A 19,167-nucleotide genomic window follows, 5' to 3' on the forward strand; every position below is an offset into this window, starting at 1 on the left:
TATCTAGGTGGTATTACTCTGAAGAAAACTTCTAGCTTCAGTCGGAAATCATTAGTTAATCTTTAGTAGCAATTGTGCACTCTTGTCTTTTTCTTAATAAACAAGATAGTCTAGCATTGTTTTCAGTAATATTTTGGTCTGAACAGTTCCTGTATTAGGCTTCCTAACACTGACAATATGAGGAAAATGTTGAGAATCTCTTTTCAGTAAAATCTGGGTAAAGCATTAATATTGGAAACATACATAGAGTCAATATAGATTTAACTATTATGGAATTAAGTATTTCTGGAAACCAACACTCTAATATTGGAGCCTAATATATTCTTAAAGCTGTCATAAGAACATGGTCCTATTTTTATAAAAATAAATTTACAGAAGTTTTCTATCCTGAATAATGCTGTATTTTGTTCATTCTCATATCTCTTAGTTTTTGATGGAAATTACCTTATTTCTCCCACATGTTCTTCTAAAAGTTTCTGATCAACTTGCCATGTAATACCTTACCATATGTCAACTTCAATTTCTTTTGTTACCTAGCTGTCTTCATTACTCTTATGGGACAGATCTAGTGTTCATTCATCTTGTGTAAGTTTTCTGCAGTGACTCCAGAGTGACTAGCCACTTAACAAACCTAAAAGGTTTTTTTTACTTTCTCTGATTTGTTTCAAATTTTCTAAAGTCCTTCACAGAAAACTACTTTGAGTGCAGTGTACTGCTGACCTACTAGGAGTAAAATTCAACTTTAGACATTTGGAATGCAACAAAGGATAAATGACTGAAACCAAAATATCTTCATATTTTTGTTTTCTGTTCCCAGAATACTACACAACGGAAGGAAAAACCCAGTTTTAAAATTTATAACTGTGAATAAAAACAAATCACAAAGAAAGATACTCAAAATTTGTCCAGATACCAAACTGTTTGAGAAACCAACTTTCAGATGATAGTTCTGAGCCTCCCTTCCTTAATGCTACTTATATTCAGCTTCTATAAATGTAATTCAGTCCCTGCCCAAACCATTTGAAAACAATCACTGAGAAACTATGAAGAAAATCTTGTATAATGTTCAGATAATACAGAACACAAACTACGAAGTGTCCAGTCAAGATTTTCAGTCAGTAAACAGCTCTGTTTCATAGCATCTTATTAAGATCAGCCACCGTACTAGGAAAAGGTTTTATTCTCATTTTGCTTCCACAGTTTAAAGTCAGCTATAATTAACCTTTTTGTAAGTCTATAGACCTCTGGGGGATAAAGGAAGGTGCAGCTTCATCCCCTTTACAAAAATATTACACAGGTTTACAGAGCTGAGGATCTGGTCTTATACAAAGCAATGCTAATACAAGAAAAAAAAAATTCAACATTTTAGTTTCTCATGTTCTCAGTGGTTTTACATGGGAAAAGAAACCACTGGGAAGAAAATAGCTTTTCTGAGATATTTTGGACTATGGAAGAAAAGCAGAAAAATAATGAAATTTGCTTATATTTTGAACAATTTTCTCAGTATAGTACTTTCAAATTTTGGTCTTTACACAGTGTAAATCAACATATAATTCTATAAAATTCTAGTAAATTATCCACTCTCTCCATTTAAATCTGAGGCACTTTAGTAAATGTCAGTCTAGATGCAGATAAATTAAATCTGTTATTCATGTACAATCATCTGCACAAGTATAGCTTGTTAAAAGGTGATTTAGGTTATGGTTTTTATAAGCACACTGATTTTATCTGGAATTAATCAAGTAAATAAATAAATTTACCAAATGGTGAACAAAGCTCTGTGTGCATTTGACTTGTAAATACATCTGTAAAATATTTTATTAACAGCAGGTGGCAACCTTTGAAAATTGGACTGCAGCAGCATGGTTTTACTTTTATATACACAAATGTTAATTATTTCAAGAATGGTTTTATAAGCAGAAGCTGGTTCACCTGAACGTCTACTTATTAAGAAGGCTCATATTAACCTTCTTTTAGTGTTGTGGTTTTATAGAGAAAGTCTGCATTACCTATGGAAATTACAGTTTCTTTAGGAATTCAACACAAATTCTGTTTTGTACTGCTTTTCAAATAATGAAAGTTTTATTAAAATTAAAGACATCATTTAAAAACCAAGTTAAATTTGGTTAACTTCTACAGTATAGCGTTTTAACTTTATAACTACAAATAGTCTTTTTGTTGTTCTTCAAATGCAATGTGATTTGTTGTTCTACTGTATTGAAAATACCTTGAAAACTGTTCTTTGATGGCTATCAAGGGATAAACATGCTGTCCACGAAAATATGGGGTTGATAACATAAAATTCACATCTGATATATTTCTCATTTCCTGACCCAACACATCTCTGCCGTTTAAGCAAAATGTCCAGAAGTCAAATCGCAAGATTGATTTTTTGCTGCTTCTTGGTTTGCAGTTCAGATCACATAATTTCCCAAGTGAACAGCTAGAACATCTTACCCTACTTACACCTTATTTTGTTATCTTTCACCTATCCAACAATGCCTTCTTTTACTTTAGGACAATGTGTCTTGACCGATAAATATTACTTGATTCACCAGTTATTCTTCTTTATTCACCATTTTTTAAGAAGCTCAAAACTACACTTTTATTAGCTTTCACTGAGAAAGACTTAAATCTGTTGGGAGAGCAAAGAAAAAGTGCTGCAAAGTAATATATTTAAGCATTATATTAAAACAGGAAAGATGTGCCTTTTAAAATTACTTTCCTTTTTAGAAAATGTTGCTCATGTATTCATTCATTCTCTACAGTATGGTAAGGCAGACTTCTTCCCCTGTTTTTACTGCAGTAGAATTTATCCCAAATGTGTTACAAAGATGTCACTCGTACATTGGATAACAGGAATTCCATGATTTACAAAAACAGTTCTGGTATTCTCAGAAATAGTGCATTCAAAGAGAATTTCTGTAGCAAACCTTTGGCATTCCAAATACTATAGGTATTCCTAGGAAATAAAATATTTTTGATAAGTTTTTTACTATGGTACTGTGCTTTACTTAAAACGTGATGCAGTGCTCATATATCCAATTGGGCTAATTTTACACCTAGCTAGATAAACACTACCGAGAAAAACATCAGTGACTTGTCTAAAGCAAGACCAGATATGGCTCTTTACAGCTATTGCTCTGTGGACATTGATCTTGCCTTTCCTCAAGATATTCATTAAAGTAAGCCATACTGTAGTGTAAATAATAACAGCAATTATATTTTCATCTCACCAGGACACCTCTGTTCACTGCACCGTCTAACTTCCTCTCCAGTTCCTTCACACTGTTGCCCAGTCACAGCAGCACCTTGACAGATCCTTATCCGCCTCTCCCAGCCACCATCACAGGATTTGGAACAGCCACTCCAATGGCCCCACTGGTTCCACTGGCCATTTGCTGTTTGGAAAAATATAATTCCAAATTATATTTTGGTGACAGGATTAAAGTCATAAAGAAGAATATATAAGTTGTTCTTTACTTGGGTAAGAAAAGAAAGCCCCTCCAGATATAACTAACAGTGATGGAAGTGGTACATGTGGGCTCATGGAAGATGAGGAAGCCTATACTGGTCTCTTAAATATGGGATTGTTGTCTAAATGACTGGCATCTCGACACAGACTAAAAAGAACTGACACACATTAATTTTCACTTGGTCTGCAAAATTGACATTCATCTTTCTTTTTATTTTACTTGTATACTGCTTTTGTACAGTAATGATACACATTTACAATGTGCATAAGTACCTTTAAAAAACTAAATAAAACCATTTTTGAACGTGATATTTTAAGATCTTGATTTTTACATGCTACGACAGAGAAAATGAGGTTTAAAGGTAAGTACATACATAATGTACACAACATGAAAGGCTGCTTTAGTACTGTCAGAACATCATGAAGTAGTCTCAGCGCAAAAGCAAGTCGGTTCATATACATTCACTTTCATAAAAAACTTAAGTTTTTTAGGCTTCAAACTACTGAATGTCCTTTAAACAGCAATAAAACCATAAAGCAGCGTGTGCAGCCTGTCATGTAGCCTTTCAAGGTGCATTCTTTAGCTTTTCACCTCATCAAATAAATAAGAATGAGGACCCGGGCCTCAGAGAATCACAACAGAATAGTTAGGGTTGTAAGGGACCTCTGGAGATCATTTAGTCTCCCAACTCCCTGGCAAGGCAGGGTCACCTAGAGCAAGTTACACTGGAACATGTCCAGGTGGGTTTTGAATGTCTCCAGAGAGGGAGACTCTGCGACCTCCCTGTGCAGCCTGTTCCTGTGCTCTGCCACCCTCAACATAAAGAAGTTCTTCCTCGTGTTGAGGTGAAACTTCTTGTGTTTCAGTTTATGACTTCCTGAGTTCTAGCCTCCCTCTGGGGGTGCCTGCTCTGCCCCCTGCAGCCCACCGAGCCAAGCCTGCCATGTGCCCTCTGTCCTGCGCTGGACCCACTCGGTACTCACCCGTGCACTCGGGGTTGTAGCACTCCCGGCTCTCGGCCCAGGGCCCTCGGCACTCGGAGCCGCCGTGGGCTGCTGCTGTGCACTGCCGGCTGCGCTGCTGGGTGCCATTGGAGCAGGTCACTGAGCACTGGCTCCACGAGCTCCACTCCTGCCACTGTCCGTCCACTGCCACCGTGGGCACAAAAGAGATGGACATAGCAGAGTTACCAGGCAGGTGATCACAGCCCCTCAGGCTGGGCCCAGCCTGGTTTCTTACAGCAATCAAATACAGAGGCTGACATTATGAGCTGCTTTAAAATAATTTAAAACTGTTTTCCTTTTTCTTCAAGTAAAGAGTGTTCCCTTTCCTCTAATTGTACACTAATACAACAAAGGATAAATAATGATTTTGGTCACATACATTTTGAAGGGACTTATTAAAAAGAAGGTCTTATAAAAAAGACTCGTCTTTTTAGGCAAAAGTGAGGGCTGGTCTTGTATGACGTAAACTCTGAGCCCTTCGAAGTGATTTATTAGAGTTGCAGTGATAGTTCAGATGAGTCAGCTTATAAGATTATTGGTCCTGACCATGAAACTGGATGCCTTTATTGAATAGGAAAAGGAAAACGGGAGTTACCACTTTGCCCCACAGACAGTCTCTCTTCTATATACTTACAATATTGAATATACTTTTATTATTCATCCTCCCTGTAAGGTAAACGATCTTAGGTCTTCAACATGCTTTTGAGGAAAATGTAGGACAGAAACAGTCTGCCTTCCTTATTGGGTCTGCTGTTGTGTTTGCATATCGTGCAATCTTCTTTCCGAATTTGGTAAATTAAATGTCTAAACAATATGGATATGATGATCAGTTCTGTATTTAGTAATTTGTATTAGCCGGTGCATTTGAGTGTGGATGCATAGTCTTCTGAATAAAGGTTAATGACTGTTATTTTTACTTTTGTATAACAGACAGCTTCTTGGGGTAAATAACATTAAAAACCAAGATAATAAAAAATGTATCCCAATTAAGATTCCATACAAATGAAAAAATTATATGGTTTATAATACATAATAGGACTAGACAGCATGTTTGAAACAGGTAAGCATTATGGGATGATTTATGATTAATTGCGCTAATTCAGAATCCAGCATCCATATATACTTCAGCAATCATCAGTTCCTTATTGCCCTTGCAGTTACCCAATATAAACTCAAAATGTAGGTTTTAATACAATTTTTATTAATACTCGTCCTTGAAAACCTAGTTTTAAAACTACTAGTGCTATAAAAGCACCACTGCCGAAAATGAGGAACTTCACTTGCCAATTCCTGTTTTCAGGGTTCCTCTAAGGGAGGGTTGGAATAGCACCTCCCTAAGTTGGTGTTAATAAGTAAATAGGAAGCAGAATCTTTAAGTTAGTTTTTAAACATACAGTTCTGTATGAGTGCACTACTCTTCAGTGAAGTATGGAGGTGAACTATTTTACTATTGTCAAACATGAACCATAGAACATTTCAAAGATACTATCTGTATCTCTAATGCCAAGAATCTCAGCCAAGTGAACTGGAGAGTTTTTGAGGCTTTCCCCTAAAGTCCTATATTAAATATTCTATGTAATGCCTTATTGTGAACCACTTATCCATAAGATGCTTCCGAAGCTATGAAGTTGCTCTCTGATAATTTATTCTGCAGAAAATGGAAATTTTCCCAATCATGGAAGCTAGTTCCACTCATTAATCATAAAAGCTTTATGTGAAGAGGAAAACATTGTGGAAATTACATTTCAATGCATCTTCAGTTTTATTCATGGCTATATACTATTATTTAGGGCAGGAAAGATCGAATCAATTATTATACTGTCTTTGGAGAAAACTCACTCTGTGGTTTCTCATATATACTTCATACATCTCCCTTTATCTTTAGGAGCAAATAGCATATGAGTTTTCTGTTTTAGAAATACCATTAAAAATAAACAATTCAAGATGAAGATTCCCTTATAAAGTTGAACATGTAAATTGCAGCAAATCTTAACATTGAGAAAAGATTTTAAATGTAACAGTATGCAACTTCCTCTGAAAGTCATTCAGGTACAAATAACTGTTCAAAATCCAGAATTCTCAAATAATTCTTTATTTTGGTTAGTCGTAATATCTTTTGTGTTTCTTTGTAATACTGAAGTGAACGCATTAATTTCTTCTGTTTAATTTGTCATTTTTCTTGTTGACAACTCTGCTTCATTCTCCTATATCATGTTAGTTTGGTGTACATACATGTAAAATTGCACAGCTGCCAATTTGGCCAAAAACTGGATTAATTCAAAATTTTTGCAGCTGCATTCAATGTTAAGACTTTTTCACATATTTTGTCCTAAAGTTGGAGTATGCTGACCAGAAGAAAACCAAGGTTCAGCTTTCATAAAAGTCAATGAAATTTAGTTTTTATTCTGTGAGGCACTAAGTTCCATTTTTTTCCTTCATTTCCGTTTTTAAATCATTAAACAACCCTTTGCTAATGAAATGCCCATCAATTTTTTCCAGGAAGAGTGTTGGTCATGGAGAATCTATTTTCAGCAGTGTTGTAAACTGTGGATATTCAACAAATCCACTATATGGGCAACCTTCACACTGTCAGGCAGAACTCATGAAAGAAATTTCTCACATTACCGTACTTGACACTTTTTTAATACCCAAGTATTACAATCAGTTCAATAACTGTAAGTTATTATTTTATATATTATATTATAAAAGATACTAGAGAGTGTCCAAAGGAGGAGCTTGAGGGGAAGCCTCAAGGTTGGCGAGTGGCTGAGGTCACTTGGTCTGTTCAGCCTGGAGAAGAGGAGACTGAGGGGGGACCTCATTGCAGTTACAACTTCCTCGTTAGGGGAAGAGGAGGGGCAGGCACTGATCTCTTCTCTGAGGTGACCAGAGACACGATCCAAGGGAATGGCCTGAAGTTGAGTCAGTGGAGGCTTAGCTTGGATATAAGAAAAAGGGTCTTCACCCAGAGGGTGGTTGGGCACTGGAACATGTTCCCCAGGCAAGTGGTCACAGCACCAAGCCTGACAGAGTTCAAGAAGCATTTGGACAATTCTCTCAGGCACATGGTGTGACACTTGGGGATGGTCCTGTGGGCTAAGGGTTGGACTTGATGATCCTTTTGGGTCCCTTCCAACTCAGCATTTTCTGTTAATTTGTGGTTCTGTGATTATTATAAATAACTTCTTTATGCTTATCAAACTTTTTGTAATACTCAGGTATTATATACACATATATATATGTACACATACATTTAGAAAAATTAAGTCTAAACTAATTATAACCCGTAGACAAAAAAGGTAAAAATCAATTTTGAAAGAATATATGATTTTTTTTAGTTAGTTTCAGTTTTAGTGGGTGGAAGGTTTAACATGAAGCCCATGCATTTTTTATTTGCTTAGTGATAGTTTTTGAAATTACAGTACACTTCTAAGCAAACAATTCAAACAGATACGGTGGACACAAACTGTGTGACCTCTAAATATTTCCCTTTAAGCCACACTCAGGAAGTTGTTTGCCTTTTGGTTCTCCAAGACCCATCCTGAAATCAAGATTTCCTACACAAGATACTGTGCCTTACAGAGACAGTACCTCAAAGAAATGAAAAATTGTTTGCTTCTGTAGTATGTTGAACAGAACAACCATCCTGATTATCTACTTTAATCCCAGTCACAATTATGAACAATATTATCCAACTACTCACTTTGGACAATGTGGGGTTTTTTCTTATGTGCAAAGAGCTATGAAAAAAATGACAAACAACCCACATAAAATGCACTGTAACAAAGCAGAGAGTTGCTATATGAGCTCACCAGGACAGAGTGCAATATTGCAAGGTTTGTGTTGTGTTTCAGGTCCATCACATGATCTTCCCCCATACTGGGGAGGTATACATGACCTTGTCCTAGTTCTTTGGCCTCGACCACATGTGAATGAACACAAACTCCAAGGTGACCATTCCTCCCAAACGCCATGTACTGCAATAAACCAGACAGATTTTAACCAGAAACAGACAAACAAGTAACAGAAGGATTTGAAAATAAACAAGATCAATATTTTAAATGGGAATTATTTTTCCAACTTCAAGAAAATCAGTACATAGGTAATCTTTACCATTGGAAAATAAATACTTTAAAAAAGTTAGTTAATTTAAAAGGCATATTTTCTCAAAAATATATTTGACTTTGAAACATTATTTCTAATCTTTAAACTAATCTCACTCCCACAGTTTCTGTTCTTTCACACTTTTAAGAAAGACGACTTCCCTTTTCAATAGTTATGACATCTTCGATGCCTGATTTGACATGTTTAATAGCCCTGATTTTCAGGAGGTTAGTCTTTGTGAAAATCAGGCATATGCTTTCTGCAACAGGCCAACTCTAAAAACTATAAGCAATCAAAATTAAGCTTTCTTTTGAAATTATAGGAATTATCACATAATTTATTACTGTGTCCCCATCATAAATTTGGGCAGTCATCTTACAATTTTTTCAGTTGTTTAAATTCTGGTGGAAATATGGCAGCGCATGTGTTTGATTATATTCCTCAAAAATTCCAAGACCACATCCTCAAAAAAAGATATGTGCCATTTCCTTACATGAACATATTAATTGATTTAACAGACACAGTAATACATATATCACTCTTAGAAAAATGTTCACTCAACAAACTTAAGATACCTTCAGAGTACACAATAAATTGCAAACATATACCAATATTTTTATATACAAATATTTTATAAAATAAATATGAATCTTTCTCTCCCTTAAGTATTTTCAACTGTAGGAGAAATATACAATATCCATGTGAGCTTACATACCATATGCAATCCCTTGACATAAAAAATTGGAGTTAACAGTCTCAGAAAGTTCTCTATTATACTAGAGTTAAGCACGCACTTGTAAAACAATTCCTTACATGCACTGGTAAGACAGTTCTCTATAAACTGAAAAATACTGCAAAAAAAAATTCACAACATTACAGAAGAAATAGATTTTGTGGTTTGTCCTCACTTTTTTTCATCACTGTGAAAGAACTTCTCATATATATCTTTCCTTTGCCCTGAAGGCACATATCACCTGCCCAGTTTCTACAAATACAACCCTTTTCTTGTAAGGATCAGAATAACATTTCCTGAGGTGAAATTCAGTTACAAGGCTGCAGAAGGACATTCAGCTCCCTGCCATATTATCACAAATTCATCAGTAAGATCAAGGGGAATTCTGCAAGTAGGTAACTTCTACTGCCTTTCATTAAAAGTAAGAAAAATTGTCATTTCAGATGCTATGTTGAGATAAAAAGTTTGTTAGCTAACTTCTGAGAAATTGTACCTGACAGAAAATGTCAAGCTTTATTCAGGGAAGATTTTAACCCACTGAATAACAGCTCAATCGATGAAAGGTTTTTAGTTGGCCACGTACAAGTAGTCAAAAAGAACCATGTCCTACATGGCAGTCCTTATTAAAATTATCTTATTCCAAATATCACATACATCTGCATTATATTAAAAAAAAAAAAAAAACACAAACCCAAACCCAAAAAACTGAGGAAGAGTCCAAATTAATGTAAAAGGGACAGATTTTGGTCTAATTAGTTTAGAAACCTTGATTAACTGTGACATTTTGGTCAAAACCAGAAAGCCTAGCTCTTCTAAAACTAGTAAATTGATGACTATACTTGCATGTAACCTTTTAAGTTTCACCTGTTCTCAACAGGCACTATACTTTGACAGCTATTCTCAATTTTTATCGTATGTGAAAAATGAATGAGAAACTAATTTATCAGACCAGATTCCAAACAGTAGCCAGTAATAATAATTATATAATTTCATCTCCTGATACCACAAGGGTTAATTAAGATGTTCAGATGCAAAAAGAATTTCAAAAAGCATTCAACTTAGCAAAACAAAATTAATCCAAATTATAAAAAGATTATTCTCTAGAAAAATGCTAATTTAGAAAGGTCTTGATGCTATGTGGACACAGGGTGAGGTTTTCCAGAGTACGCATAAGTTAAAGTGTATTGATTAATTTGGAATTTGGATTTTATACTGTCAAAATATTCTAAGGTAGTTATCTTTATTTAAAAACTACAAAGAAAGTGCTGAGGTGCTCCTTAAAGATACTGTCTTAACTCAAAAGGTTTATATTTCTTCTGGCAAGAGTGACTACATATTAGCAGCAGCACAGAATAATTCTTTCATGATTCTGGATCTGAACATTAGACAAAACATTTTGTCCACTTTAGGCGGACTCAAACTTAAAGCAACCTCTGTCTGTTTGTGGTTTAAATGATCCAAAATCATCTTCCATGACAAATTTTAGCTCATTGATTAAAAATTTCACAGTACCTCTTGCATGTATAGACTTGTATATCTGAAACTAGTAGACAAATAATAAAGTCAAGGATGGAAAAGGCATAACACCAAAAAACAACCAATGTCAGCAAACAAATATCAATGAGAATTAATATGTTCAGTGCATTACAGGAGTGCTCAGTATTATCCAGATCAGCTTTAAAAGAACATATTAATTTAAAATTTCTTACCCCTAAATTTTTTGATATTTCATTTACTTCTTTCTTATTTTCTAAATGAAAAAACCCCTATAACATCTGAAGAATTACAGCCAGATGAGCTATGCCAAATTACACCAGATGGAGAGTTGGCCCACAGAGGAGTTACTGTTTTCTATAACACAGTTTCAGATGCAAGATTCATTATCTGGGACAAAAATATTCAGATTATTGCCAACTTATCTGTCAAAAACATTGCTAGCACAACGAGTTTGGATTACTGCAGAGCATCTTTCCCTCTCTCTGCCACTCTGTGAACCTAATCATGTTGAAGTGAACACCCACAGTGTTCACAATATGCAACTGCTGTGAAGTGGGAGGAGGCGTGAGGCCATGCTGGCCTTCATCCCACAAGCATATTTTGGAAAATTTTTATTGGGCTTTAAATGCTATTTATTATTCAACTTTAAACTGAACAGACACTGAAAAGTTGTTATGGCCATTGATGTTTCATTGTAAGTAGTACTGGTCCAGTACTGTTTAGTATCTTCATCAATGACATAAACAGTGTGATTGAGTGCACGCTCAGCAAGTTTGCAGACAACGAGTGGTGCGGTTAATAAACCTGAGGGATGCGATACTACTCAGAGGGATATGGATAAGCTCGAGAAGTGGGCCCATGTGAACACTATGAGGTTCAACAAGATCCTGCATACAGCTTAGGGCAACCCAGTATCAATACAGGATGTGAGATAAAAGGATTGAGAGCAGTCCTGTGAAGAAGGACTTCGGGGTGCTTTGTGAATGAGAGGTTGGACCTGAGCCAGTAATGTGCACTTGCAGTCCAGAAAGCCAGTCGTATCCTGGGCTGCACCAAAAGAAGTGTGGTCAGCCGGACGAGGGATGGGATTCTGTCCCTTTACTCCACTCTGGCGAGACCCCACCTGGACTGCTGTGTCCATCTCTGGAGCCCTCAGCACAGGTTGGAGCAGGTCCAGAGCATTACCACAAAGCAGATCAGAGTGATGGAATACCTCTCCTATGAGAACAGATTAAAAGAGGGATTGTTGGGACTGCAAAAGAGAAGGCTCCGTGAAGACATTACTGTGGCGTGCCAGTACTTAAAGGGGGCCTCTAAGAAAGATGGGGACAAGCTTTATGATGGGTCTTGTTGCACTAGGAAAAGGGAAAGAAAAAATTACCAGCCAAAATAGAGCCTTTGAGTACGCAAATGTTTGAAATGGTTTAAGATATTCCTGCTCCTGCCATATCTTGCTTTACCCATAAGCCTGAAAATGCTGAGCTTCAGTTAAATTTTGCTGTAATAAGTCTTGAAGGCAATGGAAAAGGAGAAATAGAAACTGAGATGACCTGCAGACATGGAAATTCCATGTTCTTTCCTCTTGAAGTTTTAGGTGTGTTAGAAATTATTCACTAACTGAAATGATACAGCAGCATTGCAGTACTGGATCCTGAGGTGTCTTCACTCTCGAAAGAACCAGTGGCAACAGAGGTTAACCTGAGCTATGTTTTGTTGCCTTCTATGTTGCACTTCTCTAGAATAGTATTGGTCTGGAATAAATATGAATAAACCAAAAATTATGTAAATAGTGGTTCCTTCATTATTTCACTTGAATTATCAGGAATACTATTTTGAAATTTAAAGTTCTATTTTGATATATACATATGTATATGTGTGTGTGTGCATGTGTGTGTGTGTGTGTGAAGCTGGTGAATCTCATTTTCAAAATTTTCCAGGACATTGAGATACAGAGAGATGTATTCCCTAACATCCCAGTGAGTATCTTGGACATCATATATAATATGTAAAGTGTATATAAAGGAAATAGAAAAAAATAGTCTGGAAGCTCTGCAATAGCGTTTGCAAGTTTAATAGGTTCCTTTGAAGCCTGTGAATAGATGCTTGAAGTATAGTACAACAGGCCATTCTGCATACTTTTTTATGTTGAAGGGACAATTTTTGACTAGGAAACATTATTCTAGCTCTCACAATGCCTCCCACCCTTTTACTAATCATTTTGCCAAATGTCTGTTTTAAATACACTAGTGTATAAACTAGGTGGTTTTTTATGCATGGACCAGGGATAATCCTAAACTATGCAACTCTCTGAGTCAGGATACAGAATAGAATGAGGACAGAGGATATTTAGGCTAATAATTAAAGGGATGTTTGAAAACTTAATGGAGATGTGACTAGGAAAAGCACATTTCTAAATTGCTAATCTTGCACACTGTCACAGAGTAGTGACCCTGTAGTCAGACACAGAACACCATAATTTAATAAGGTTATTGTAACTGTGTGAGACAAAATGCAAAATTAAGCCCAGAAGACTAATTATTTAGAAAAGGTAACTCAAGATACATCAAGATTATCAGAATCAGCTGTGGTGAACTGAAAAGGAAAATATCTTGTCAGTACAGACAGTAAGAACTGGTAACCATTGCTAATACTGGGCATCTGGAAACAAAAGCCATACCCTGAAGTGGGAGCATGTAAGAAAAAAGCTCCTTTGTGACCTGAGAAATATGGAACAATCCTTTTGGGTGAGCATTGTTTAGAAGTTTGCTTGACAACGTGATTTTTAAGAATTAACTTTTTTCCGGTTTACTTTGACAATGAAGATTGTCAATTTTGAAAATTAACCACCTTTCCTCTTCTTATTTAATATTAATAAGCAAGAAAGCAGGCAGAACTATCTCTCTTTGTGAGACCTGGAATGTGTGTTTTCATGTTCATTCTTCACCTAGTTTCAAATAAATCTTTAAATCTATCTTTGATTTTTTGCAATGTTTGCTCTTTTCTTTTAGAGATCTCTTCTTTCACTTCTCATTTTTGTACTATCAGGTTGAGAGTTCTTTTGCAATACATCCCATCTGTGGCACACTCTAAGCTAGCTTAACCATTTTAGAAATAGCTCCCATTTTTGTATGGAAACAATTCAGGTGTTAAAATTCAGCTCTAGGTAGGCATTTCTACTCTGAAATATTAGAAAAGCTCATGTGAATTGCTTGTCTTAAAAGATTGTCTCTAGATAAACCATGACTCTAATAAGAACCACTCTCGGCACCTAATGCCTTTCTACCATGTTTAAGTTGCTTTCCATTACAGAGGTACCCTAAATGCTTATAATGCTGATACAAAACCTCTGATGGGATCACATATGCCCTTTCCATTGGATATTTTTCAACACAAAGTAACACCATAAGAGTTTGATTCTACATATAACTACTAATTGAGATAGAGTCCAGGGGTTCTCTGACAGTTTAGTTTACTTAAAAAATGGAGTGAGTTTCCCCAGAAGTTGAAGATAGCTCACCACCCTGTTGGGATCAAATGTTACTGGGACCTGAGGAATTTGTACATGGAGGGTGGAATATTTTTTTTGCATTTCAGTCACAGCAGAGGAAAATTAATGTAGTCATGGGGCACATGCCTTCGCTTGTTTCCCATCACAGATTAATCAGATCCCCAGGTAAAGTCTAAAGAAAGATGTGCCCTTTCTGCAACGAATCTGTACACGCCTGTCTCTTCTCCTTAGTGTATAACTACTGCTGAACTCCAACTATGTCCAGATCTCTTGGAAAAAAGGAGCAGGAAAACTGTGATGCAAGATACTGATGACCTTTACCACGTGTCAGATGTAAGAGAGTTACTTTTGTCTGATCTTTTTTCCTTTGATGGGTAGCTGCTGCCCTTTCTTGCCAGAACAATGTAAAGGGAAGTCCATGAAAATATAACTGCAGTGAACATTGTCTGGCTCATTGCCTAGAAGACAGTATTCTAAATGACAAAATTACACAATGGTGTCAAATAATATATGTTAACTTAACCCACTCTTAATTAGACTCTGCTTCTTAATGTACTGATGATCTGAATCTCTTCCCTAGTTTGTCTTTTGTACTCAAACTACCTTCTCTTTTCTGAATGAAAATGAAAGATTATAGACTTTTTGAAAAAATCTGAAACTGTCAGAAAAAAGGGGCTCTTGTTGCATATCTTGAATGTTCTGAAAGTAAAAATAACAACCTACATGAAAAAATTTCACAGCTGAATAGAATTACAATTTTCTGCTTTAATTGAAATGCCCTTATGAAATCCATATTAATAATAAAAAAATTATATAGTTTCAAATTCTTATCATTATACAGTTAAAAAACATCCACAATTTTATTTATTGGCTGCTAACACTACCTGGACAGAGGGCAGTGTTATTGCAAACCCTTGATTCTCTTAAAGGGCCGCTGCAGTGTGTCCCGTAAGGTGATACACAAGTTCTGGTTCGCACCTGCGACCCTTGACCACAAGTAACTGAACACGTACTCCACTGGGCCCACTCTTCAACACCAGATTCACCTGTATGCAAGACAACAAACAAACATGAATATAGACATAAGTATTAATGAGACAACTTTTTTTTCTGAAGCTCATTATTATCTGCTCTTACAAATCAACGAAAAAAGTAACGCACCAAAATAAATATTTAAAAATTCATGGAGTAAAGCAGCTGTGAAAATGTGCAATGAATAGAAAACAAAGACACCTACAGTGCTGCAGTCACATAATGCCTGTCAGAGGGGAACACTTTGATCTTTTGGCATTACTTACAACTCTATGAGAATTACTGCCCTTCAACACTTCAGAAACACTGCCCTCAGGATGCTAAAAGAACATAGACAACTCTTTTTATATAATAGCAAAGGATTTATCTTTGAAATTTTATCACTCTAGAATTAATTCTTGGTAACAACTTAAGGAACCCTAACACTAAGGGAATTTCAATGAAAGAACCCCCAAACAAACCAACCCCCTAATGTCTAAAATTTTCTTCAGTGGAGGAGAGTCATCTAGCATCTGAAAGAAGTTCCCTGGCAAAGATATAAATTTTAACCTGAACTGTGGGATGGTAACTTTGGTTTGATCTTTTGCTGCACAGATCTACTCCTTGCTTTCAACCTACAGGTGTGCTAAATTCTTGAGTGTGCTGGATCTCACTACTGCATAGTACATACCACTATGTTCAAATTACCAGATGTGACTTATTAATACTGTATATTAGAAAGGAGGAAATGTGTTCATTGTTGAGAGATAGCACATTACATAATTTTTATTTTTTGAAAGAAAGTAATGCATAAAGTCTTCTTGCATGGATGCTTGGGAAAGAATGCTTAAATTTAATTTCCATGAACAGCTATACACACAATTCCTTTTCCAAAGGAAATAATGTTCAGAAAACTAGATCCCTTGAGTATTCTCAGAAAGCAAATGCAAAAATAATGTGAATATACCTCACTGAACAATTTGAGTAAATAATTGTGCATTGATGTTTAGCTTTTTCCACTAAAAATCATCATGTGAAATGGCATGCTGAAGTCTCTATTGATTTTTAAATGTATGTCCTTTTTTTAACAAGTGGGATTTTCTGTTTTAAAATCCATAGTGTGATACGATCTGCAGACTTGAACAGCTTGCTTAAAATTTTAGTTATCTCAATACACCTCCAGTCTTCCAAAAGTTGTGATACTGATCACAATTGAGAGATTGTCTGCAAACCAGGAAGATTCTGGTGCTATCTTCCAAGAACGCAGTAAATGACACACTATTTCTTGAAAATGTACTTTTGTAGCAAGAATCTGTGAATCTGCCAAAGCTCTCTTTTTTTGTTTGTTTAGTTTAGGTTTTTTTAGAGGTCAAGCATGAAACCTTTGCAAAATGCTTTCTCTGCTATACCTCTAAGAAGCAATCCTGAGGCTATTCAATGCTTTACAAAAAAAGTGCTTCTTATTCAGTAACAAGACAAAATGTTTTATAACTAGTACAAAAATACCCCGGCTTTTCATAAAATTGTGTGCAGTTCTAAAAATTTCTATAGACAAGGGCAATATTATGAGCTTTTTACACACAAAAATTCATCAGTGATTTTTGTAGTAATTTTCTTTGTTAGGGAAAAAATGAAAAAATAATCACTGATTATTGTTTTAATAGTTGCTCTAATATGAATTTAGAACTTTGATAAGGCTGTTACATGGCTTGGGTTCAGGTTAGAGGATATAACATGGTAAATAAATTTAATATGTGGGTGGACATTAAGAATTATAAAATATGCAATATAAGACCTATGTACATGGTAAAAAGACTTGTATTACTATGGGTTTCTAGGCTAATACTTTTTGTCTTTTCCTACTTTTTTGAAGTTTGACTTTGTCTTTGTTAAAATGGTTTAGATAAGAGGTCAAACAGCAGAAAAAGTCAAAACTATGTTTCTCAAGACATTCCTCATTATATAAAACAGTCATATATACTCAGTGTAAATTATCCAACACAGACATGGTGACACTGCATAGCTAACAAAATACAGAAATTAAGTATTAAAAATTTTTTTTGATATCTTAAAGTGATAAAAATGTTGCTCTTGACCCTTGAAATATGATGAAAAATAGCAGCAACACGATCCTAAGAAGTGTGACTGTATGGAGTGAATTTTGAAATAATAGTAACTATTAAAAGTTCTGAGGATATATGTACTGTCCATTCAAAAGAGCCATAAACTCTCAATATATTTTATCATATGTAAATGATACAATGCTTAAACATTTGCTGGAAGAAGGTCCTCCACAGTAACATGATGTACGGTGCAAAAACAGTGAAATGAAAAGAAAATAAAGAACCAATTTATCTCATCACCTGCTTTGCTTTCTTTTGTTCAATGCATTATGATATTTTGGTAATTTTTAGATTTTCAGAGTATTTTTGTACTGCTGTCAGTATGATTATTACTTATTTTGAAAGATTTAAAAGGAGGGAAATATCTTCACAGGCATATCATATCATAGTTAATTTACCATTTTTTAATTTAACCACATAAAGACTTTAATATTTTCTAGAGTAAACCTTGATTGACTGCATAACATGCTAATATATCTTCCATTGTTTGCTTTCTCTTTTTTCCATTTTTTTCTTTTCTGAAATGAAAATTTCAAAATGGCTACTTTTTATTTTCCTTCATTTTCTGTTATTTGAGAACTCTCACATTTTTATGTCTATCATATTAGATCTACAACCTCAAATTAGCTACTGGCAAGCTACCAAGCCCTTTTTCTCCCCTGCTGCTGGACATGTAAGAGGAAACATAACTTACTGTACGGAAGGTCTCATTGATCTGTGTGAAACTTACCTGCATTATACTCTCTAAATCCCATAACACCTAAGGGAAGGATCAGTCCAAACACATAAAAGGACAAATATAGAACAATAAATTATTCACACAAAATTTTTTAATAATTTTTTTGACTGCCTCATATCACTCCCCAAAACCAGCAAAATGCATGTTTTAATACCATATTTTAAACTCTTCCATTCCCAGTAAAACGTGGTGGATTAAGTACATGAAACTAATAGTATTAAATGCTTTTCATAAATCTTTTCCAGGATAGTTTTCTATTCCTCTCTCTCTGTCTTTTTAAATGATACAAACATTTTGGTGCACTTTCGCATCTGTATTATTATTACACAAAATAAAATATCAAACAGGCTCAAAATATAATACCTCATAAACTCAGTATTCATTTACTATTAGGACTTCTAGGTACATGGTAATTTAATGAGATACGTGTATTAGAAAAATAACCTTATGAATCAGTTTAGAAAGATATCACAGTACTTTTATTGCAAGAAAAATTAATGCATTAGAGGTGAAGAAAATATGCAATGATTACTACAAAGGAAAAAGAAAATGAAGAGATGAAAATTAGTATGTTCAAAAAGAGCACAGTATTACTTAAAATGTGTTAACCTACAACATGGAAAATATAGATTTCCTCAATGCTCATACATCTCACATGCTTTCAGAACAGGACCTTGAAAACCAAGCCTGTATAACGTTCATCTCCCACTCCACACACACAGTCTATCAGAAGGTGATAGTATAAGTAAGTGCTGTATTTATAATGCAGTTCTCTAGCACCCATAACAGATGCACTGCAATGCATGACTAGAAATCATCAGATACAAGTTTTAAGTGATATCATTAAACTTTTAGGGATTTATATGAGGAAATAAACCAGATAATTTTACTTATTTTTTGAGTAATTGCATGAATTCAGGAAGCAGCATAAAAGCAGAGGTGTTATTCTATGTAGTAAGCAACTAACATTCT

At 35.1% G+C, this 19,167-nt stretch overlaps 1 protein-coding gene across 1 annotated transcript in view; it reads right to left on the minus strand.

Annotated features, from left to right (window-relative positions):
- Positions 1-19,167, minus strand: part of ADGRB3 (adhesion G protein-coupled receptor B3) — a 458,329-nt gene that overhangs the window by 257,279 nt on the left and 181,883 nt on the right. Inside the window, exons 4-7 of the mRNA XM_018077922.2 lie at positions 15,207-15,368; positions 8,293-8,457; positions 4,460-4,624; positions 3,237-3,401 (exon numbers count right to left, since the gene is read on the minus strand). Of these exons, the coding sequence (XP_017933411.1) occupies positions 3,237-3,401; positions 4,460-4,624; positions 8,293-8,457; positions 15,207-15,368 (657 nt within the window). The remainder of the gene's footprint in view (positions 1-3,236; positions 3,402-4,459; positions 4,625-8,292; positions 8,458-15,206; positions 15,369-19,167) is intronic.

Source organism: Manacus vitellinus, unplaced genomic scaffold (assembly GCF_001715985.3).
Source record: "Manacus vitellinus isolate BGI_N305 unplaced genomic scaffold, ASM171598v3 scaffold_4_pilon, whole genome shotgun sequence".
NCBI lineage: Eukaryota > Metazoa > Chordata > Aves > Passeriformes > Pipridae > Manacus > Manacus vitellinus.